This window comes from Mustela nigripes, chromosome 11 (genome assembly GCF_022355385.1).
Source record: "Mustela nigripes isolate SB6536 chromosome 11, MUSNIG.SB6536, whole genome shotgun sequence".
Lineage (NCBI taxonomy): Eukaryota > Metazoa > Chordata > Mammalia > Carnivora > Mustelidae > Mustela > Mustela nigripes.
This window is the reverse complement of record NC_081567.1, coordinates 1835669-1859701: the sequence shown is the minus strand read 5'-3', so window position 1 is coordinate 1859701 and position 24033 is coordinate 1835669. Positions and strand designations below refer to the sequence as shown.

Here is a 24033-nt window from a genome sequence, read left to right as displayed (position 1 = left end):
TCGGGTTGTGGTCCCAGGCTCCTGGGATCAAGCTCCACATCAAGCTCCCTGCTGGGCGGGAAGCCTGCTTCTCCCTCTCACACTCCCCTGCTTGTGTTCGCATTCTCCTTGCCTCTCTCCATCAAATAAATAAATAAAATCTTTAAAAAAAAAAAAAAGGTAGAAATTCTAGATCCTCGGGAATGGACTGTTCCCACTTTCACATCCGCTGCCAAATTGCCCTTCAGAGTCACTGCGTCTTGTGATTGGACACTGTGATGGTCACCGTCTCCCCTCAAGAGACATTTGCACACGTGCATGAGGAGGGCTGGATGTCTACTGAAGGTTTGTTTGTATTAACAGCTTGAATATCCATCAGTAGAGGGATGGATGTCTACACCACATGATCACACCGTGTAAGAATCACCGAGATCTGTAGGCACAAGAGGGGTAGACACCAAGACCATTCATGGTGGGAAAATGACAAGTTGCAGACTGTGTGCGGTAGGGTGCTGTTTCCACAAACACAGCAGAACGTCTTACTGTCGAGGGGTTCACATCCATATAATGAGGTCTAGAGAACTCACATTCAGTGGAGGACACTATTTAGTTGAGAGGGTTAAGGTCAAGGAGCATAGTTCTTTCTATAGTGTTTTAATTTTTTTCTTTTATAAAAAGATGTATTCATGTATTACTAATAAAATGTAAAATCAGCTCAAAATCCAATTAAACAGTTGTTTGATGGTTCAAGAAGAAAGAAAGGGATAGTCTTCCAGAAACCTAAGGGTGCTATCTCCCAGAGTGATATGTTAATAGAGAGAAGGAAAGAATGAGGTGGACGAGGAGGTCTTTCATTTCCCGGAGGGAGGGCAGGGGAACGCTGCCCAGCAGAGGCTCACTTCCAAGGGACCACTGCGGACACAGTTGCCCAGGACAGGTCAGGATGGGATCTTTGTGTCTAGTGCTGGCAGTGGCTTCCTCCAAAGTGCATACCATCCCGTCAGTTCCTGGAAATGTGGAATGTGGCCAAGGGGAAGGCTCTGCCCCTGCAGGCACATCTCCCAGCCCTGCCCTGCCCTTGCCACCACACCCAGAGCCAGTGGGACAGCTGGCCCTCTCCTTGCTGCACCTAGACTCTACGAAAGAGGGCAGCAATCAAGGGGGAGAGGGTGTCCAGATGCTGCCAGGTCAGCTGGCAGCCTGGGGACAGGGCAGTCTGAGTGTCCAGCGGGACGGGGAGGTCACGGACACGGAAGCAGTCCACTTGATGTGCTGGTGTTCCATCGGCAGGTCGTTAATGGGCTAAAGCAGAGGATTCTCAAGCTAGAGCAGCAGTGCAAGGAGAAGGACAACACGATCAAGTACGGACACGCTGGCGGGTGGCCGGGGCGGGGCAGGGTCTGGAGGGTCCCCGAGGCCTCGCCCCACCGAAGGCTGGCTGGAGCCAGCACATGCGCCCCTCGCCTTGCCTCGTCTCCCGTACCAGGGTTTGCTTTGTCTGCCCAGACGGCAGCTTCAGCCCCCCACCCCGCCACCCTCTGTCCTATGCCGCTTATCCCAGCTTCCTCTGCATCTAAAGCTGAAGGTATTAGCCACCTCCTCCAAACGGCACTGGGAATGGGACCATCCCTTCATCTCTTTTCCTGTCCCTTGTGCATTTGGGAACTGCTTTCTCTCCTCCGTCTTCTGTGGGCCACTGGATGGCATGCGCTGGGTCTTTGGTCTCGATGCCAGCCCTCAGTGCTGGGACGCCAGCCGCCGGCCCATTCCCATGGCGCCCTGGTGCTCCTTGGGGTCGGCCGCACACACTCCCCCGCCCCGTAATACAACACAGAGGGGAGTCGTCTGTTGCCCCAGTCTCCCCTGTGTACAGCAGCTTCCCCTTCCTGTGCTTCTGGCTGAAATTGTCAACTGTGAACGTTTGGATTATTTGCTGATTTCTCCTGTTGCAGAATCCTGAACTCTAACTGTACTTTCATTTGTCTGCTGGAGCTTTTTATCTGAAGTCTGTGGGCTGCTGAGGCGGGGGAGAAGGGGCTGGTGCTGCGGGAAAGAAGTGATGCTCCCTCCTTACAAAGCACTCTTTCCCCCACCCCCCGAGGCAGCTGTTCTCACCCCGAGACTGGGTCCTTCCCAGTCACTTCGCCTCTTCCCAGAAGGCCTCCTGCTTAGGAAGGAATAGCTTTAGAGAGTCTGTTACCACACCTGGAGGTGGCGGGTCCAACACGGAGGGGGTCCTGAGGGGTGAGGATCCTCCCGTGGGTCTCCATGCGAGTCTGCGAGGCTCCTCACCCAGCCCACAGCTCTCGCAAAGCCATCCCCGGTTGACGTTCCCAGAAGCCCTTGGTCTGCCCCTGGGGCTGGCGGCACTGCCGCACTAACTCTGAACTTGGGTTTCTAGCAAGCTGCAGACTGATATGAAGACCACTAATTTGGAAGAGATGAGGATTGCCATGGAGACTTACTACGAGGAGGTGCGTGGCCTTCTCCAGGGTGGGGCGGGGGTTGTCCCGCTACACCCGGGGACCCTTAGCTTGCACGTGAATCCCAGGAACTAGGCGGAAATCAGGAATCTGGTTTCAGCTTGGTTTTGGAGAAAGGTCTACATGCTCATTTGTATCGTAATGTACTTTAATTTGGTATTTACAGATCCACCGTCTCCAGACTCTCTTGGCAAGCTCCGAACCCATAGGAAAGAAGTACGATCCTGTCCGCGAGAGCTGTGTTTTGTGTTTGGTCCTAGGAGTAGCACAGACACCATGTGGGAGCCCGCAGTGCCCTCCTCTTTGGAGCCCGCACCTGTGTGGTGTGTTAGTGGATGTGTTTCTGCTTGGGACCATTACCCATGTCCCCTCCTAGTGGCCACGTGCTGGCACATTCACCTCTCCACGTGCCCAGTCCCTAGCTCCTGCTACGGAATGGTTTCTGCACGCAGTTAACACTGTTGTCGAAAGCAGGCCTTCCTTGTCCAGAACCTTTAATACCAAGTACAAAGAATACAAGTTCACTTCCCCAGAGGAGTTTCTTAGTAGAGACATGGGGGTTTCCATATCTCGAAGATTCCCTTATCGTAGATTTGGCCATGTCACCAGCCTCGGCGCTGAGCTGCGAACGAGTATCCAACATTCACCCTGTGTCAGGCACGGCTTCCCTATTCCCCTTCTGGGATTGGCGAGCTTTTTCCATAAAGGACAGTTGATTCTTGCTGTCCGCAGCAGGTATGTTCTGCGAAATGTCCGCCAACACGGACCTGCTTGAATACTGAGCCGTCGCTTCCCGGGGTGGGCATGCAGAGTAGGTTCCTAGAGCCTCGGGTCACGACATCAACACCCGCCCTGTTTCTGCGTGTATTTCGGTTTAGAGACGGCTTATTTGGTAAATACTGGATTCCCGGAGTGGCATCGCACACACGCACACGTGCTTTCTCGTGATTAGGAACATGAGATGCCCCTGAGGGTTGTGCGGGCAGAGGGGGTGGTTTTAAACTGTGAGATCACCAGCCACAGCACAAATTGGGGGAGAGCACTCAGCGGATGGTGGAGGTGCAATGGTGGAGCACGTGGGGACCACGGGGAAGGCGGGGTCCCCACCCCCATCCTACCCCGCCCCTGCCAGGAGCTCACCCCTCCAGCTTTCCGGCTTTCCGCCCTCTGCCCTTGTCCCTGAGCAACTTCAAAGGCACCCCAAGAGTCGATTCAGGGCTTACAAATAAATTCTAGCCAGTAGCTGAATTTGCAAATGCAGATACGAAACCGTGAGGATTGGCTGTTACGTTGGACTTCGCGGGATAAGGGGCAGAATCATTAAACAGGGATCTATGTAACCAGATGGAGAGCAAGTTCCCAGTCTTTAAGCAATGCAGTTTGGAACAGATAACTAGTATCAAATACAGCATCTTGTTATGCAGATTTACAAATGAGAATGGGATTCGGTTTGGGGGATAGCAGTTTGCTTCCTTGGGGCTCAAAGTCCATGTTCCCTCTTCCACAGCAAACATCAGCAGAGGCCACTCTGAGCCAGGGACAAACTGTCATGTGCCCATCCCTCTTTTCAGGCATTTATAAAGCCGCTTTAGGAGCTCAAACCTAGCCCTTGGCTTTGTTATTCCCAGGCCTCCCGGGGAGAAGAAAATGGGCCTCAAAAGGCAGAAAAAAGTGAGCAGCGCCCTCCTAAGCTTGTCCCGGAGCGTCCAGGAGCTCACAGAAGAAAACCAGAGCCTGAAGGAAGATCTGGACCGCGTGCTGAGCAACTCCCCCACCATCTCCACCACGAAGGGTACGGTCCCCAGAGCCACCCACAGAGAGACGCTCCAGGAGAGGCCGCATGGCCTGTTCTTGGAGGGAAGATTCGGGCAGAGGCCATGGGAGCATCCTGGCCCTCCCGCTGTGTCCCCGAGGCCCTAGTTCAGCTGCCACGAATGCAGATGCGCACTTCCCCAATGTAACGAGCGCCTGCTGTGTGCCAGGCGCCCTTCTAGGAAGCGACATCGAGTAGGGAATGAAAGCAGATGTCCCTCGTGGGGGCAGCATCGTACTGGAGGGGATCGAGAGGCCAACCCATCAATCATGGGTCAGGTGGTAGCAAGTGTCAGGGACAGTGGTGTGTGAATAGGGGCTTTGGGGACAGTGACAGCTGCCAGAGCTGGGACAGGCGAGGGACAGCCAGGCCCAGAACCAGCGTGCCCAGCATGTGGCAGCAGTGGGAGGCTGGTGGCAATGAGACAAGGCATGGGGTCGGACGCAGGACAGGGCTGTGGAGCCCAGGCCCAGGCCCCTGGGGTTTGGGCCGAGGGGAGAAGACCAGCTTCTGTGCCGAGTGGACTGTAGGGAGACGGGACTTCTGCGGTGTCCTCGCGGTAGCTGCTGGCAACCCGGAGCAGGGTGGCACCTTGGGGGGTAAGAGGTGGCCAGGTTCCGGATGCCTTTGGGAGATCTGGTGCAGCCTCTGAGAGAAGGGAGGAGCCAGGCTCCAGGGCTTTTATCTGAGTGCCCAAAAGGACGATGTCCTTTACTGAGGTGGAGGTGACAGAGAGGGGTGGCTATGGGGGAAGGGAATGAGTCCAGTCTGTTGCATGGAATAGCTGTCCGCATGGGTGCAGGACGTATCACTGACTCAGGGCGGAGGCTTCGGCAGGTGTTCCCCAGCCAGCAGAGGACCTGAGTGGGATTCAGAGCACCGGAGAGTGAGTGGAGCCGAGGCGGGCCCCGGGTGCAGCCACAGACATACTCAGCAGTGTGCAGAGGGCGAGGTGAGGGTGAGCCCAAGCATGGTTGCCAGTAGCCGGCGAGATGGCCCACAGAGCTAGGAGCACCACAGAAGGACATGCTGGAAGGAGGGAGGGGGGTAGAGGATAGGGCAAAGCGGATTCGTGTGACCTTGAGAAAGACTGTCTTGGACGGATGGGGCCAAGCCTGACGGGTAGAATCAGGACTGGATGGCCCACGAGGGACAGCGCCGCAGTGTGGGGGACAGAATCCTTCCCAGGAAGGCACCTTTTGGCTTATAAGCATCTGCCAGGTGGGGGGTCTCCTGGCTTTGCAGCTGGCTATGGAAAGAGAAACTTGCAGGCCGTGCTTGAGATGGGGGGCTCGGGCTGAAAGGGCCAGCGGGATGGTTGTAGGAGGTCTGTCTCTTAAAACCATTGCTTCCATCAGGTTATGTGGAATGGAGTAAGCCCCGGCTGCTGAGACGGATCGCAGAGCTGGAAAAAGTGAGTGGTGTGCCTCTCAGCTCACCTTTTACCCTTTCGGACCTGCTCATGCTAAAGGAAGAGCCAGGCAGCTTATAAAGTGGGGACACAGAGGAGACCTTTGCTCACAGGACACTTGGAGTGAACGTGTGAATGCACAGTGGCTGTCTACGGATGGCGCCCAGGGCAGGCTTCTCGCAGGTCTGGATGAGACCCATGCCTTGTGCCTCTCCCGTCCCTGGTGTCACAGGGGGCAATGCCATGGTCACGTGGCACATGGTTTCAGACTCTGTGTGTGACTGGCGACAGAGGCAGGTGATGGGAGACCCAGCCTGATGAGTGTGTGTGGGTTTCTGTGACTGCTCACCCACCAGTCTGTGTGTCTGAGTCCTCAGGAAACAGTCCATCCACCAGAAAACAGGGGAGATTTGAATCTGTAAAATCGATCTCACTCCTCTGGTCAGTAATCAGCCAGATTCTACTGGAGCTGGCCCAAAGTTTCAGCTTCTTCTGAGTAGCCTGGCAAAATTGTGAGGGCTGTCCACTTGTTGGGCCAAGCAGGCTCCCTTAAGGTGGAGCTGTCCTGGGGTTGTGAAGCCACACGTGGTCCCATAGCTGTGCTTGAGTTTCCCTCATCTCTTCCTTGGGTTTCATAACCGCAAAGTAAAATGAGAAAGAATATCTTTTAAAAATGCCTGTGTTGCCTCTAGAAAATAAGTTCGATGGAAAGCCCCAAGTCCCATACTTCCGAAGCAGTCAACTCAAATGCCGTGGTGCCCTCTGCATCCAGCTCTGCCGTGCCCAGGCAGCCTCGAGGTGACCGGCAGGAGGACAGCGAGCGTCTCCGGGGGGCCATGCGGAGCCTGAAGGGCGAGCGGAATGCCCTACAGATGCAGCTGCAGGAGAAAGAGTAGGTTGTGGGGTACGGGCGGCACCCCGTGCCCCTGGGAGGGGGTTGTGGCTAGAGTCCAGCCGTTCTAGAGAATTCAGGGGAAACGCTCAGCTCCTCGTAGTAGTTGTTGCTGTAGTCTTATATGATTCAGAAACTTCCTATATTTTGCTTATGAAGTAGAAGTCACTTTAGTGGTAAAAAGAAGACATTAATTGACCATATTATGTCACTGGAAGAAGGGGAGGTATCATTTAAATCTGTTCGTGCTGAACTCCAGAGTGACTTCCAAATTATTTTTTAGAGAAGAATTTACTTTCATCGATTTGTACAAAGTAGATAGGCCATCAACTTAGATCTTAGGCAGAGTGGTTTAGAGAGTCAATAATGTGTTTGTGATACCCAGTCTAAATACCAAATAAGACATAAATGCTGTGGTCAGTGTGACCCTGAAAGTTTGAAAGGCAAAGTCTCCAGATTATGCTTGTTCACTGTTTGTTCTCTAGTGTCTTGATCTGTAATCCTACTAAAAACATGTCTGTCTCCTCTGCTGTTTACTTGTGGCTTCTCTAGTCGCAGTTGTGTCATAAATAAGCCAAATTCATATCTTCTGAGGTGGGGTTTATCTCTCTGAGTATGGCCTGGAAGGCCATAGCCTCACCATCACCTGGGAGCTGGTGAGAGATGCAGAACCTAGGCCCCGCCCACCTGGGAGCTGGTGAGAGATGCAGAACCTAGGCCCCGCCCACCTGAGAGCTGGTGAGAGATGCAGAACCTAGGCCCCGCCCACTTGGGAGCTGGTGAGAGGTTTAGAACCTAGGCCCTGCCCATCAGGGAATCTGGTTAGAGATGCAGACTCTAGGCCTCACCCATGGAGGGGGATCTAGTTAGAGATGCAGAATTTTATCTCCTCCCACGTGGGAGCTGGTTAGAGATGCAGAACCTCGTCAGACCTAGATCTCCTGAATCTGACTCTGTGTCTAATGAGGTCCCCTGGCAATTCCTGTGCACATTTAGGTCTCAGAAGGACTCCCTAGCTGACTCCTTGACTACTCTCTGCTGCTTTCTGTTTACAGCAGAGGAAAATTCTTTCACACCCCACCTGTTCTTACTCCTCCAATCCAAATGCATCTCTGCAAATTGGTAGGTTCTTTGTAAGAATTAGTGTTTCATGAAGGATTTTAATAATTGAGCTAGTCATTTCGAAAGGTAAATCATGTCTCTGATAATCTCTTCAGCTGTCACCTGGCTTGATAAAACCTTACACTTAACGAGCCCTTGCTCTGTGACAGGCCTCTGTGGAACACTCAGGGTGTTCCCTCTGATTCATAAGGAGATTAAGGGACCTTGAAAAGTTAGGCCACACAGCAGTGAGCTATGGAGCTGAGGTCAGACTGAGGTCTTGTGTCGGAGCAATGTTCTTAGCCACGTGCCACCTGTGGGACCCGGGAAACCTCGTTGGGAAGCAATGTGTTTGGAGGTCCTGGGTGCCCCCCACCCCCCGTTCTCAACGGTTCGGCTCAGACAGCAGCCCTGTGCAGTGCAGGGTGGACCCTCTGATCACTCATCTCAGGGTCACGTGCTGTGTAACTCTTGGGATAACACATTATTCCAGCTTGTCTGGGGTCGCAGCTCGTCACCCCTGTATCCCGGGGCACCTAACCGTCACGGGCACATAGCAGCTGCTCAGTAAATATCTGGCGGAACCACACCATGGCCGGGGTGGCAGGCCTGTTTGGGTGTGTTCCTGGCTCCATGGGCTAATCAGTGAGCACCTCTGTCCATCAACTGTCATAAGAAAGGAAGTCGGGCGTCTGGTGTTTTTGGAGAGCTCTTCCTGCTCTGTGGCTATCAGCGCAACCGTAGCCCCCTGTTTTCATGAACACTGAAGGTCTGTGGTTCTGTGCACTCAGGTTGGAGGTGAAGAAGCTTATGCAGACCAATGCCGAGCTGCGGAAGGAGCTGGAAGGCATGAAGGGAGGCGAAGAGGAGAGACGAGGGAGAGAGGAGGCTCTGAGGTAAGTGTGCCAGGACTCTCGGGCTATCAGGAGATCACGGGGTTCCAGGCATCTCCCGTCCTGCCTCCATGCAGCTTCTGGAACAGTTTGCATGCAGCCCCAACGCAGGTCCGCCCCGTGCCCCGCCCCCCCGTGTCCTGATCGGGTCCTCCGAGTAAAAGTCCCGGTTCTGGGAAAGCGCTCTTCCCCACCAGGCGGGGGTTTGCCTCTGCACGCACCCCTCGCTGACACCCCTCGGATCAGGACTCCCCGGGTGGGACCTCCCGCACCATCAGGGTCATTGCTCACACCCCAAAACTGGGGACAGAGCCCCAGGCCCATCAGCCCAGGCCCATCAGCTGAGGCACAGATAACAAACAGTAGTTTGTCCACATGAAGAGATAGAAAGGACTATGTTCTGACACACGGGACAGCAGTGAGCGAGCCTCCCATACATTGGGCCGCATGAAGGAAGCAGACAGGAAGCGCCAGGCACCGAACAATCCTGGCACACACAGACAAAGTCTTGGAGAGAGGGTGCGGGACAGGGAAGTGGGAAGGGGTGGCTGACGGGCCCGGGCTCCTTCAGGGTGACAGGAGAGTCCTAGAGTTGGTGGCGATGGCACAAAGCCATGAGTGCAAGGAAACCCATTTCATCCTGTATTTTACTTTAGTGAATTTTACATTCTACGAGCTTTACCTCAGTGAGAAATGCCCCCAAAAGTAAGTTCGAACACTGAGCGGAACCATTCAGTGCTCAGAATACTGAGGAAGACACAGATTGCTGGAATGAATAAGAATATTTATCTTCCGGGGGTGCCTGAGTGGCTTGGTGGTTTAAGCCTCTGCCTTCGGCTCAGGTCATGATCTGAGGGTCCTGGGATAAAGCCCCACATTGGGCTCTCTGCTCTGCAGGGAGCCTGCTTCTCTCTTCCTCTCTGCCTACCTGTGATCTCTGTCTGTCAAATAAATAAATAAAATCTTTAAAAAAAAGAATATTTATCTTCTGGAGAACCAGGACTAGGTTTTGTCAGAAAGCGGGACTGAAGGAGACAGAAGGGGCAGGTGCACAGGGAAAAGCTGTTCTTCTGTCACCTTTTGAGACCCGTAGCGAGGACGCAAGATGCATTTGCATTCATGCACACCGTGTGCTGGAAACCCCGAGTGCTGCCTTCCCATGTGTCCCTCCTGCCATCATGGTCTGTCCGGTTCTTCCCACGTGCCTGAGGTGTTGCCGGCCCGGGGATCCTCTGGCCCTGCCCTCTCGGGGCTGTAGGCCTAGCTGTGGACACAGGCCGCAGAGTGCAGTCCCGCAGTGGGGACCCCATCCCACCCGAGGGGCAGGGGGTTGGTAGCGGGGCCCCACATCATGGCACAAGGGGTGGCCTTGCCAACCCTGCGGGCGGCCCTCCCTGCCATCCCATCCAGGCAGGGGCCGCCACATGATGATGAGTAATATGTCATCTGTCCCCTCCCGCTTTAGAGAGGAAATTCAGACACTTACGAAGAAGTGTCAAGAACTGGAAGAAATCAGGAGAGAAGAGAGAAATGACCCCGTGGAGAGGAGTCCCGAGGTATGGCTCAGCGGGGTTTCAGACCTCCTGTGCGGGCACCGCGGGGCTCTTGGCCGGGCCTTGATGGTTCTGCGGGGTCTGTCCCCGGCTGTCCTGACTCCGACGCTAACGGTCCAGTTCCCCTTTATCATCCCTGTCTGTCTTCATCAATGGTGTGTATTGAATCTGGGGTTCTGAACCCATCTGTTGTCAGTTAAGTGACTTTTGAATGAGGGTTTAAGTCTTAGATAATGAAGCCAAGTGAAGGTCTTCCCCAGACGTGACATAAGCAGAAAGTCTAATTGTCCAACAAGGGGGTGTCCATTCATGGGTGAGAAGGAGTGACGCTGAGCAAGGACCTCCTGCCCCCCGCCCCGTGTGTTTCGTGGGAGTTTCAAACTATGACGTCGACACGGCCTGGAGGGGAGGGCGCTTGCTATGGTGGGGTGTCTTTGCGGGGGCCCGTGCCTGCCACTGAGTTGTGCGCTCGTCTAGGTGTTGAATGAGTGTGTGGCAAATGACGGGTTCAAGGTGAGAGGTCAGTGTGGGCTCCCACCGTCCTGTCCCCGTCCCCTCATGAAGGCAGCTGCAGCTGAGGTGACCTGTGTAGCCGTGAGGGGCTTGGCTGGCACCACTCAAAAGCCCTCTGGTGCCTATTGGCCCGGTGCCACTTGCACTTGGACGTCCAGCTGATGGGCTTTCTCAGATGGTGGGTGTAATCTGTTCATACAAACAACAGAGGTATTACAATCCTGGGGCTGCCCTGTTTCCCCAGAGGTAGCTGGCGCCGAGCTGGTTAGTGTGTGAGATGGTAGAGGACACATGGCGGCCTGTCTGCGGTCCCTTTCCACGAGCCTCTGTCTGTCTGTTTGCTGCTGACGTGGTAACACCAGGGGGCCCACCAGGACGGCGGGGCTTCGCCTGGTGCACACTTCAGCCAAGGAGTTCTATTACTTCGGAAGGCGACTTCCTGTTTTATAGCCAGTGACTTGATAGAGAGGGTCACGGGGGGGAGTCTCTGCGGAGGGTGGTGCTGGAATCCGGGCCAGCTTCTCAGGCTTACTGGCTGGAGTCTCCACCAGGAGGCCCTTTGACTGCACGACACCATGTGCTTTGAAACTGGGAAAGAGCTGGAAGTCGGGATCTGGAGATGATGAGTACAGCTCTGGCTGCAAATCGAGAATGGCTGCAGCTTCCCTGGGAGGCTCGGGAAGGCAGAGGCATGGCATGTGCTGGCAGGAGCCCCCCGCCTCCCAGTTTGCAGCGCAGCCTTGGTACTGGATGGCCAAGTGTGAGGGACAGACACTGTGAATTCTTCCCGATCCCTCTGGAAACTGTTTCTGCTGCTCGGTAAAGCATACTGTTGTGTTCTCCATGGGATGCGTTTCCGTGCTGGTTTTTCCAGTGCTTTGGTGAACATCGCACATCCTGAAGCAAGCCACTCTGTGCAACTGTCACTCTCCAGGGAACCCCATGCTCCCCTACAGGTCCACACCTGCTGTCAGCGCTGGGCAGCCAGGAGGCCAGGGATGCCACGTGTGTGGCAGAGACGAGCTTATGTATCCCCAGGGGCCGTGTCGCCGGTGGGGGTCCCTTGCTTCCCACACAGGTACTCCCTGGGCTCTGAAACAGCAGCGCTTGCCCACCAGTGACTTGTCCGTGATCCTGATCCCTGGGGAAGCACCTGACAGAACCCAATGGAGATTCTTCAGCTTATCTTAATTTCTCTGGTTCTTGAAGACTGTGCTCTGCAGGGAGGCCCGCTGGGGGTTCCTGCAGACACTCATGTGGGAAGGAAAGGAAGTTTCCCCTATTGTCTCTTCAGCGCACTCCAGAGATGGAGTCATGGTAGCGTGGTGTCCACCCCAGGGACTGACGTGCAGCCGCCATCGAGAAGGTGGCCCCAGCTGCGGGCCCCTCGCCCCTCCAGCCCTCACGCTGACCTCCAGGAGGTCACAGAAGTCCTGAGGCCCAGGCCCGCGTCTCTGAGCCCCTAACCCCAAGCCGCTGCTGTCCCTGCTAATCCCAACAACTCGGGGTCTTGATCCTCCACTGACTCAGTGTGAGGCCCTGTGGCCATGTCGAGAGGAAGCCCCGATGGATGTTATTTTCCTCAAGGGGTGACATCCTTAATCACTGCGTCTGCGTCCCCTGCAGGGCCTTCACGTTTGCCTGGCATTGGAGTTACAGTCCATGCTCACTGGGACATTGTATCCAACCTGGAAGTTTGGTGTCCCCATAAAAGGCAGGAGTGGGTCTCGGACCCCACCGTTCATTCACAGACTAGGCCGAGGGAGGGAGCCATGCTGTCCACACAGCTACAGGAACAAGGACGTTAGGTGCAGCCCCGTGGTCGTGGTGTAGACACCATGGACAGGAGACCCGTGGGTGAGCGCGGTACATCTGCTGGTGGGACAGCAGGACACAGGGACACTGTCCAGCCACCGCCAGGGGAGATCGGGTTCTCTGTCTGCGGACTCCGAAAGCTGCCTGTGACCCTGTCCTCCAGAGAAGGTCATAGCATTGATCCCCTGAAGTTAGAAAAAACTTACACCTGGAAAAACGTCCGAACAGATTACCAAAGTGCGGCTACTTCTGTGCGGTGACATCCGGGAACTGTTTTACTGCTAGCATTGTTGGAATTTTCTACAGGCGTGCGTGTCATTGTAACAGGCTTTGGGTGTTTTCCTGCTGGAGAAGCATTTCCAAATGCGGGATTCAGTTCTTAGCATCGGGATGTGAGTCATTAGTCGTAGGTTTAAGCGGGGTGATGGTGGGGGCAGTTTCTAACAGTTGCCTCGAGGAGTTTCTTTGTCTATCAAAGTGTAAAATTCTTTTAGCTGTTTGCAAGAGTTTTTGAGTGCATGTTCCTTTTATCTTAGGTGACTCCTGTGACTGTCTTGCTCACACTGGGATGGGCCATGTGGTGACAGGTTTCATGTCGCTCCAGAGAAGCAGCGATGTGGGGGTGTGTTAGGGAAGGACACGGGCCTCTCCAGTGGGATGCCAGGGATCTCAGCGGGAAGTACCTGGTGCACCAGAGGGACTGGTGACAGTGACTGATCTGCTCGGTGGGGCCCGGGTGCCTCAGTTAAAAACAGCTTCACAGTTTTTAACATTTTTGGTCTTTTTTTTTTTTTAAGACTTTATTTATCTATTTGACAGAGAGAGATCACAAGTAGGCAGAGAGGCAGGCAGAGAGAGAGAGGGAGAAGCAGGCTCCCCACTGAGCAGAGAGCCCAATGTGGGGCTCAATCCCAGGACTCCGAGATCATGACCTAGGCCGAACCTACTGAGCCACCCAGGTGCCCCTATTTTTGGTCTTCTGAAGGGCAGTCTCCTCTCTACATGTGTCCCTAGTGGTGAGGAAGGACAGTCTGGTGTGCTGATTATCATCGAGAAATGTCCCTGAAGAAAATAAATTTGGGCCCTCGAGTATGGTAGAAATCGGGGTTATTTCAATGGTCAAAATAGCAATTCTTGCTTCTTTTTACTGGGAAAACCCAGCTAGAAATCCAATGCCTTTCATCACAGAGGTCCTGTTTCTGTCAGAGTCTCAGACTAAAAGAAAGACCAAACACAGGACCCCCGAAAAGCAGGTAGACCTTGCAATAACACACACGTGTCCCTGAGCTCGAGAAGTACGTCAGAGCTAGTAAGGGGCCACAACCCACAGGTGGCGTCGCTGTGCTGTCCTCCTAGGGGAGCACCTCCACACTGGGTGGGAAGGGGGATGAAAACCGACCTTCAGTTGTTTATTAGCTATACGTTGTTTCTGCGGGGATGCTGTTAGTCGTACAGCGTGCCGAACCAACAGATTTCTCCTCCGCATTGTAGAGTCTAGCCTGATGAGCTCCGTCCGTGTTCCGCCGCCATCCTGCCGCCATCCCGCCGCCTGACCCGCTCCCCATCTTCCCTGCCTAGCTTAACTGTCCTTTACACCTTGAATTTCTGCAGACCCCAGAAGAACCCCGACCTTCCCTTCCCACCAGCAGGCCCTCTCAGCAGGACTGGGAGCCAGATACAAGCGAGGAGGGCTCCCGGCCCCCCTCCAGCTGCTCGGAGGGGCGAAGAGACACAGCAGCCAGGATCCTGCAGACCCGGTGGAAGGTGTACCGACGCCAGGTGAGAGACCGTGGAGGCCGTCCCTGTGCTGCGTGGGCTACGGGCTGGGCGCCACGGGCGTGGGTGGAAATGCAGGATGGACTAGATACGGCCAGAGAGACGACATGGGGGCTGAGGGACAGACCAGCACCCGGACCTGCCATGGAAGGACTCGGTCTTGCAGGAAGGAAGGGGAAGTTTCCATTTCAGCTCTTCCTCGGGGTTGAGGGCGGGGGTCGTTGGCCAGTGGAAAATGGCGGTGTCTCGCCCGGAAGCCTCTGTTGGCCCATGGACCGGGAGAACACAGTGGCCTGGTGGCGGGCTGCCAGGGAGACCTGCTCTGGAATCACTGCCCCATGTCTGGACCAAGCACAGGGTCCCCAGGCAGATGCGTCCATTGCAGAAACAACTGGAAATTCAAGCCCCCAGAGTAGCCCCTCTTCTGGGGTTGTCTGGGGGGCAGCAGCTTGAGCTGTGGTCCATTTTACTGGGACTACGACAAACCTGCCTTGAGTGGCTGCTCCTCGGAGGACAGCCCCTGGAGATTAGGGGACAGGAAGACCACCCACCAGGCTGAGCATGTGCGTCTCAGGCCCCAGGAAAGGAGGAGCCGTGGATCTGTGCTGAGTGCCTTCGAGCTCAGGGGCAAGTGGGCCGATGGGAGGTGGGGAAGTTTGGGGATGAGAGAGGAGCCCAGGGTGGGGGATGTGGGGGGATGGGTGAGAAGCCTGGGGGACCCTCCATGCTGTCTCGTGGAGGGAGGAATGGAGCCCCTCTCCTGAGCTCCCAGGGTAGGGGTGGCGATCTCCTTGAATGAGCTGTGTGCCCGGAAAGAGCTCCCAGTTCTGCAGAACACAGCAGGGCCCTTTCTCTCCAGCTGAACCAACAGAAACTCTGGAGTCCTCTACCGGCCTGAATATCATACGATCTTAGTTCCGGTTTTGTCTGTAGAGTTTCTCCAACTATGGTTTCTTCCCACCTTTTGTTATGACAACGTACAGAACACTTAGAATAGTTGAAAGAATTCCATGAATTCACAAAGGTCCAGACAAATGCTTGCCCCCACCTCGACTCGACAGTAGTTAACACGCAGCCGTGTTTCTTTTCTATGCGGATCGTCTCTTTGCACAACCGTGTGAGAGAGTCTTAGATGCTGTGAACCTTCAGCGTCCTCTAAGCATGAGGCCGTCTCACTGACCACATGTCGCACCATCAGACCCCAAAATGTGCCCAAAGTTCTCTCAGTCCTCTGGTGTCCGCCTCATGGTCACATCTGTCCCCGTGACCCAGGATGCCGCTCAGCTGTCTTTTTCAACCCCGGATCCAGTCAAGGTCGGGTCTTGACCTGCATCCATTAAAAGCTTCCTCTTTGGTTGTGTAAACCTGCGCAATGTGCTTTATCAGCCCCCGCCTTCTTTTCTCTTGAAAGTCACGTTCTTCTGGAAGAGCACAGGCCGACGTCCCGCATCCTGCCTCTGTCCAGTTGTGTCCTTTGGGTGGCCCTTAGCTTGTTCCTTTGTCCCCTTTACTTCCCCGTACATGGCATGTCAGGTGTACAGGTTGCCTCGGGTCCGGTGAGGCGTGTTTGGCCAGAGCACGTCCCCGCAGGTGGTGCTGGGGACCAGGTGCTCCAGGCCCAGATGAGGCTAGGTAATCCCGCCCACACGTGTGTGTGACTGTGGGTGCTGGATAATGTTGCCGCTCTCAGGAAACACCTTGCCCTCAATAATGAGCCCATCCATCTGTCGGGGGAGTGGCCTCCGTGAGCCCTGTGCCAGTGACTCTATACCCTTCACGCCACGTAACTCAGCCCATCTTTCACACGGTTGTGGGGTGACTTCAGATCCCCCCGCTACTTAGTGGCTGGCACTCTTCTGTAAAGCAGTTTTCCTCATCGGCTGGTCCGCGGGGCGCAGCTCCACGGTCTTCCAAAAAGGCAGGCTAAAAGCTTCGCTGTTTTCTTTAAGTACTAAGTGAGCGCTGATTTCCAAGCCAGGGATGGCGGCCAGCGGGCTTCTGCCCCTGCTCTCTCTCAGGGGAGGGAGCACTGCTGCTTTTAAATTTTAAGATCAATGTGTCATTTTTCTTTTCACGTTCATCATGTCGCATACTTGATCTGTGGGAGCGCTTGGGCCTGGCTCTGGTGCCTCTGGTCTTGCCGGCGCACCCTTATTTTCTGCACAAGAGGGTGTCCCAAGCTCCCTGTCCTCCTCAGCCCAGACCTGGGTGGTGCTTGCCACTTCTGAGCCACTTGACTGTCTGTGAAGCTTTCCCTCACCTTTCACCCTTCTCCCCGTGGGGCCTTTGCTTCACTAAGACAAATTAAGGATGGCTCAGTTGGCTGAATGGCTGGCTCTTGATATCAGCTCAGAGCATGATCTCAGGGTCCTGGGATCGAGCCCCGCCATCGGGCTCCTCGCTCAGCGGGGAGTCTGCTTGTGATTCTCTCCCTCTGCCCTTCGGCTCGCTCATGCTGTCTCTCTCAAATTAAGTAATAAAAGAGCTCTCTAATTAAATTATTTTATTTCATTTTAAAGATTTTATTTATTTACTTGACAGAGAGAGAAAGAGCAGCAGACAGAGAGAGAGGGAGAAGCAGGCTTCCCACTGAGCAGGGAGCCCGATGTGGGACTTAACCCCAGGACCCTGAGATCATGACCTGAGCTGAAGGCAGATACTTAACCAACTGAGCCGCCCAGGCATCCTAATTAATTAATTTTTAAAAAGACAAAACACGGGGCACCTGAGTGGCTCAGTGGGTTAAGCCTCTGCGTTCTGCTCAGGTCATGATCCCAGAGTCCTGGGATCAAGCCCCGCATTGGGCTCTCTGCTCAGCAGGGATCTTACTTCCTCCTCTTGCTCTCTCTGCCTGCCTGTCTGCCCACTTGTAATCTCTGTCTGTCAAATAAATAAATAAAATCTTTTTTAAAATTTAAAAAAAAGACAAAACATGAAGTGCTCTAAGAGCAGTGCCCTAGACTGCTCCCCACCCCCAGGCAGGCCTAGCTACCTGCACCGGCTCCCACTGCTGGCCCTTCTGGGAGCTGGGCACAGCTGCCTTGTTGATTCATGAGTTGAGTCCTTTCTTCAGGATTCTGCGTTAAAACAACTCAGGAAAATCAAATGCACATACCCACATCTGAGAATAAAGCATTTGAAAGGCCACTTGTTTGGACTTGGGGGTCCTGGGACCTCAGTCCAGGGTCCTCTTGGTCTGCACATCTCAGACTCCCCTCGGGGTACAGGGGTTTCTGCGGCTGTGAGGAGGAAGCCCAGGACCCGCCCAAGCCCACCCAGCCAGTGCTTTGAGGTGAGCCGCAGGCTGCCCTCAACAGGGCCAGAGGCCGGCCGCGGTCCAACATGCCTCCTCCACTCAAGATCCATTTCCGTGGGCAACATGGCTTTTCCTTCTTTCTCAAGTCACAGCATATTTCCACTCCTGCACTTACGCTCTTTCCAGGCTTCCTGTTGGACTTCCTCATCCTGCAGCGCACCCCACATCCTCGCTGGCACTGTTCTCCTCTGAGCAGTCTTTGCCGGTCTTGATCGTTACTGTGATTAAACGTTCGTCCACTCATTCATTCATTCACTGTACATCCCGCTGGTCCTCATACTCCGCGTTCCCTTAATCTGTCGAGGGACATACTCTCTTCTTTAAAGGCGGGTGCCATGCATTCTGATCGACATCGTCGATGTCGTGGAGCTGGCAGGTGTATGTTTCAGGGACTGTGGCCCTTGAACCCCATGACACGTGCATCATCCTGAGGTTTCCACACCAGAAGGACTCCGGCTTCACTGTTCAGCCGTGGGTGTGGCTGAATTTTGTTTTCTCCAGTCCCTGGGTGTTTCTGAGGATGGGTCAGATTTGGGAGCCAGTGACCTGACCTGTGAAGGGAAGCTTCGTAGCTTCTCCAGCAGGCGGGGACTCAGCCACTGTATGACCATCCAGAGTGGGCCCCCCTGTCGGGACAGCTCCGGCTGGGGGAAGGGGCTTCCTCACGTGGGACTGAAGACAAGTGCCCACGGTGGTACTCGTGGGTCGTGTCTCCTGGAGAGCTGCCGCAGGTTGGCTGAGAGCCGTGGGCGCCAGCAGCGAGGCTTGTCTTTAACTGTGGCTCGCCTGGAGAAGCCTGGCCATCTGGTTATAGCTACTGGCTCCCGCCGCACTGTCTGCCAGGCAGGGGAGGACAGGGACCCCAGAGCCCTCCACAGACTCTCAGTGAGGGGTGCGCCCTGGTACCCCGGCTCTGCTTTCCATCTGTGGAGACGGTGGCAGGGCCAGGATGAGAACACAAATGCCGTATTGTGGAAAAGTTCATCTTCGTGTTAATTCGTAATCTGTCTCTTTATTTTCAGAAAAAAAAGGCTGTTCTGACTGAGGTAAGTGAGGTTTATGTCACCTGTTTCTAATACGTATTCTTTTTTTTTTTTTTTTAAGATTTTACTTATTTATTTATTTGACAGAGATCACAAACAGGCAGAAAGACAGGGAAGCAGGCTTCCCGCTGAGCAGAGAGCTGGCTGCGGGGCTCGATCCCAGGACCCTGAGATCATGACCTGAGCCAAAGCCACAGGCTTTAACCCACTGAGCCACCCAGGCTTCCCCTCCAATACGTATTCTTGCACTAGAGTGAGGTCATGGTGGCATGTGCCGGCGCCTTGTTTTTGTGAAACCTACCAGATGGGATGATTCCAGCACCTGATGACTATTTGGATAACTTTCCACGTTTGGAGTCATTCAGTCACCCAGTGATTTTTTTCAACACACCTTTCTCCTTCATCAGTTTGGGTCCAGTGACCCGCGGGCCCTCGGGACTCAGAAAGGTGTGGAGACAGGTCCCTGCAGGCCAGGATGGCAAGGCTTGCGTTAGGGCTCTCGGGAAGGCCTGGCCCCGAGTCTGGGGGACGTGTGGGCTCCCAGGGGAAGAGGGAAGGGCTGCCGGCGGAAGACGGTGTGCAAGGAGTGCGGCTTGCCTGGGAGGAGAGCAGGTCTGGTGAGCAGCAGAGCGCCTTGTGATGGGTGCTGGGACCCAACGGAGTCTCCAGCCATCTGGACTGCACGGGGACCCACAAGGCCTCTTGCCACGCTGGCGTGCCCTCCCTCAGCCTGTTCCCCAGGCAGCCTCCAGCGCGGCATGTTTTAAGTGTTAAGTGACACCCACCATTGCTCATGACTCGCTCCCAGACTTGGAACAAGAGTCAAAGCTGTTGCCTAAAGAGCCTCCATGCCACGCACCCTGTTTGCCCACCCCCACCCCTCAGCCCTGCTCATTCTCCTCTAGCCAGTCTGGAGGCTTCTTTGGGACTCCTTGGAAATAGCAGGCTTACTCCTGCCACAGGGCCTTTGTACTGGCTGCTCTCTCTGCCTAGATGGCTCTTCCTCCAGACACCTGCATGCCTGGCCCCGCCCCCTTTGCTTTACACAGGAAACGTTGCGTCCTCAGAGACCCTCTCTCTGAATACCCCGTGCCAGCCATCACTCCAGCCCCGGGTCCTGCTTTATTTCTCTTTGTAGCTTTTATCCGTCCTTGACGTTTTGATATTTTGCTTGTTTTAAATTGCTTATCTCCTGTTGCAATTTATGTAAGTCCCACTTCTGTTCTTAAACTGCTGTATCCACGGTTCCTAGATGGTGCCTGCCACATGGTCAGCATTCAGCAAATATTTGTGGGATGAGTGGGTGAGTGGGTGAGCTGGGGACTCCTCGAAGGACCGTGTAGCGTCTTTCCCAGCCAGACAGCCAGCTGGCATACACTGTTGTGTTCTGCTGCTGGTCCCCTGGGGCTCCCCCAGGCCTGCCTGTCCTCATCTCCCCAGGCGAGGCGATGACAGGACCCCTGTGTGGCGCTGTGGCTGGGCTGGGCTTCTGCCAGATTCTGGTGGCTATGACGACAGCCCTTGCCCCAGGTTGTCTGTGCAGCGAGCCCCCCGGGTCTGTCTACACATGTACCTGATTGTTTGAATTTGCCCGAATGAGGGTTCTCTCCCCACGCTTTGTTGGGCCACTTTCTGAACCCCGCGTTCAGAACATCTCCTTCACCCTGCTTCCTGTAACAACAAAGTGACGGGTTCCTCCTAGTGACCGTGATTCTGGAAGGTCATGCCCTCTGGACACATGACACGTCAGGCCCCCGTGTGCTCATGTGGCACTCCCCTGAGATGTGAAAAAAGCTCGACATGTCCTGTGACATGCCCAGCCAGGGCTGCCCCCAAAGTCCAAAACACTGATCTCAGGACTTAACAGAGCATCCAAATAGAAACCACTTACGAATAAGGTCAGAGGGTAGACAGTCTGAGACCACGTCTGCCCCACTTGGTTTTGGAAGATGTGTATGGAAAGCACATGGCATGGGATTGACTGCCCAACATGGAAGTATACCTGCATGTAAAATACGACGAATTCTGGCTGCTAAACAGAATGGCATTTAGCGGAGTTAACGGAGGACTCGGTTTACTGTGGGAGGGGACACGGGTGCCTCTGTCTGCGAGCGGTGGGGATGGCTCTTCCTGCAGGAGGCGCCGGCGGGTGGCATAAGGGCCGTGCACCAGTGAGAGACATTGTTTTCTCCGCTGGTAGAGCTTTTCCCTCAGGACCCAGTCCTCTGCATCTGTGCAGCCTTCCAGGGGAGTTAACCTCTCTTTCCCTCCCTCCCTCATTCCCGCCAGGCAGCTACGGTGCTCCAGGCAGCTTTCAGGGGACACCTAGCGCGGGTGAAGCTACTGTCAAGCCAGGCGCGTGCTTCAGAATCCCCCGGCCCTCCCAGCTCACCCAGCCAGGTAACCCTGGGGGGCCAGACGCAGCAGGGGCGCTACCTGCCTTCTCTCCGTGTCCCGTCAAGTGCCCCATCAGCTGGGGCAGCACAGCATCGCAGTGTGCGTGTCCTCCCTGGCGCCTTGCTGTCGTGGGGACCATGTGGGGCCCGGCGGCAGAGCCCGTGGTGCAGGCGCCAGATGGATTTAACTCCGGGGGCCACATTACTTGGAGGTGCTCACGCACTAGGCAGCATGCCCAGCTCTCAGTAAAGATGGAAGCATTAAGATAAGCATTTTCTAGATCTGTCCCTCCTCTGCAAAAATGGCCAGACACTCATTTTAAGAATCTCTTAGAGTCTGAGCGTCAGGAGGCTCCCTGGAATGGGGCTGCGTTCACCTGACTCTCTGGGGGCTGGGCAGGGGCCCTGCCACACCCGGGAGGTGGGCAGAGGCTCCCAAAGGGCTCTCCCCCCCCACTGTTCTGTCCCCACAGGACCCTCTGCCACCACATGTTCCAAGCCCCGCCGTCCAGGCCGAGGATGACCCAGGGCAGGAAGAGGCCATTACCACCATCCAGTCTGTCCTCCGGGCGCACCTGGCACGTGTCAGGCACAGGTAAATCCAACTGGCAGGCCACCACTGTCCTGTGTCACTGGAATGCAGTGCAGGAAGGTGCCTGATGACAAGGGCAGCCCAGAGTGCACCCGCGCAGGGTATGGCAGCCAGGACCTTGGTGAGCCACCAAGCGCAAATTCCTGTGCAGAGTCCCTCCCGCACTTGCAGGTGGGGTAGCCCGCCAGTTCTGGCCCTCGGAGGGGCCTTCCTGGAACGGTTCCTCATGCCGGCGGAAAACCAGCAGAAGGGCTTACGCACGGGGTGGTTCTGGTCCCCACCTTCTATAGGGTGGCTCGCTTGTCCTAACACACCACCCTTCCAAAAAAAAAAAAAAAAAGTGATGTGCCCCCAGCATTCAGGGGGACACGGGTGTGGTCAGGCCCCTCGCACAGCAGCTCTCACTCGCTCTCACCTGCTGGGGCTGCGGCCGCAGAGACTCAGACCCCATCCAGGTCGACTCGGCCAGAGTGGGATCTGTAGGGAGGCGAGGGGAGTGTCTCTGGGGGTGGAGGGGTGGCGTGCGGGCAGGCGGCTCAGGCTTCCCCCGTTTCCCAGTCCACACATTGCTTTTCAGTCTCTGCTCCCTCTCTGCCAGAGGAGGGAGGCGGAGGCAGACTCTCACGGTCCCGGTTCGGGACACGCTGGGACGGCCAGGGCATGACGCAGGTCAGGGTCCCTCCCGGTGCCGCCAGCCCTGGCCAGGCCAGGGAGAGCCGCACAGCCGGTGGCCATGTCCAGGGAGATGGCAGTGGGCACGAGAGACTGGGAGAGGAAGGTGTCTGAGGTCTGACCTTGGTGTGTGCCCGAGAGTCTGATAGAGGGCACTCCTGTGTCCCTTGCGGCCCACCTGTGCCGGCTCTGCCGCCCTCTAGCGCCTCCGTGAGTCCCGCCAGGCCCCCAGGCTCTGGGAGCAGTCTGAAGTCCAAGCGGCCAGTCTCTCTCTTTTTTCCAGTGACTCCAGCCCAAGAACCGCTGTAGCAGCTTCTAGGAGGAGGAGTCCCGCTCTGGCCAGCCCTCGCCAGCTGCCAGCTGCGCCCTGTCCTGCTTCTCCTGGTAATTTCATTTCATTTTGAATTTCCACACGAGGGGTGGCTGGGGCACTCTGAGCTCTGAGCACGGAGTGGCCACTGCCCTGGCGTGTGCGGGCACGCGTGGGGGCCTGACCCCCTATCCATGGAGCAAGGCCATTGGCAGGGAGATGCCTCCACTGAGCCTCCCACACACGACTTCGTCCCCCATCCCTCGGGCTGCAGGGAAAGGCGAGCCCATGGGAGGCAGCTCGGGGGCCAGTCATGGCGGCGTCCAGGCAGTTACCGGCCACACAGTTGGAGCCTCGTGGCTCTATGTCTCTGGCTTTTGTTCTTGGCTCTACTGCAGCCGTGTGGTTTCCTTCCCTAGGGCCAGTGCTTTTCCTATGTGTTGGTTTGGAGTGAACCTTTGTTGGTATTTGCTTTTCCACCTCATTAGGGTAGAAAACAGTGCAGAAATCTCGGGACCTGGCAGGGGTGCTGCACCCCAGCTGTGAGGCCCAGTCCCTGCTCTGCCCGGCGGCTGATGTGGGGTCCCGGGCCGGACCCTGGGTCGTCCTGAGTGAGGCAGAGGCCCGCCTGAGGCCACCAGAGCATTTCTTGGGCCCCCACGAGTCCGACAGCCCCTTTTGCTGGCTCGGAACCTCCCTCCATGCTGCTTGCTCGCATCACTGCTGGAGACGATCAGGGAGGTCGTGTTGTGAGCTTTGATGCTGCCCTTGGCCCCAGAAATACATCTTGAGGTCTCGGGTGTGAGGGTGCCATGCAGTCACCATGCGCTGCTCCTGGGGAGGGTGGTTATGTCCTGAGCTTCTCGGTTGCACAGATAGAATCCGGGAAGGACAGGTGCTGGTGGGGAGCGGTGCTTCATTTCAGGACAAACTACAACAGGAAGTAGATTTCTGAGCCAAAGCCCTTTGGGGTGGAGAGACAGGTGGAGCCTGGCGAGCCCTGTCCACGTCCGCTGCCGGCTCTGTGCAGGGCGGGGCGGGCGCCTGGAGTGTGCGCATTGTTTCAGGTCAGGAGGACAGCGACACGAGCGGCGGGGAGATCACGGAAGGGCCGGCGGCTGAGGACGAGGCACCAGGGCCGTGGGGGCCAGGGAAGCCAGCAGCCCTGCCGCCCTGCTCTGGTGAGTGGGGGAAGTCGTGGCTGGGGTGGGGGGCCTGGCCAGCCCGTCCCTTCTGGGGCTAGGTTCTGGAGGATCTCCTGCACGAGCTGAGAGTTCGATGCCCTGTCTGACCTGAAGGTCCCCACTCCCTGTCTAGCCTGTCAGAGCTTGCGACCTGTGACGTTGGTGTTTGCTTCACAGTCTCCACGTATCAAGTTCAAAGAGCAAACGTGAGCAGCTCCAGGGGGAGCAGGGGGGACACAGGTGTGCAGGGACGACGTGCAGGTGTGCAGGGGATGCGCAGGTGTGCAGGGA

General features: G+C 55.8%; 1 protein-coding gene across 3 annotated transcripts in view; it reads left to right on the top strand.

Moving 5' to 3' along the window:
• Positions 1 to 24033, top strand: part of IQCE (IQ motif containing E) — a 46637-nt gene that overhangs the window by 18501 nt on the left and 4103 nt on the right. For all 3 annotated transcript variants that reach the window (XM_059414312.1, XM_059414311.1, XM_059414313.1), the window contains 14 exons: positions 1270 to 1340; positions 2381 to 2453; positions 2629 to 2678; positions 4091 to 4254; positions 5634 to 5689; positions 6379 to 6578; positions 8471 to 8575; positions 10038 to 10128; positions 14065 to 14232; positions 18568 to 18591; positions 20878 to 20988; positions 21458 to 21579; positions 22532 to 22632; positions 23626 to 23739. In XM_059414312.1, coding sequence (XP_059270295.1) covers positions 1270 to 1340; positions 2381 to 2453; positions 2629 to 2678; positions 4091 to 4254; positions 5634 to 5689; positions 6379 to 6578; positions 8471 to 8575; positions 10038 to 10128; positions 14065 to 14232; positions 18568 to 18591; positions 20878 to 20988; positions 21458 to 21579; positions 22532 to 22632; positions 23626 to 23739 — 1450 coding nt within the window. The remainder of the gene's footprint in view (positions 1 to 1269; positions 1341 to 2380; positions 2454 to 2628; positions 2679 to 4090; positions 4255 to 5633; positions 5690 to 6378; positions 6579 to 8470; positions 8576 to 10037; positions 10129 to 14064; positions 14233 to 18567; positions 18592 to 20877; positions 20989 to 21457; positions 21580 to 22531; positions 22633 to 23625; positions 23740 to 24033) is intronic.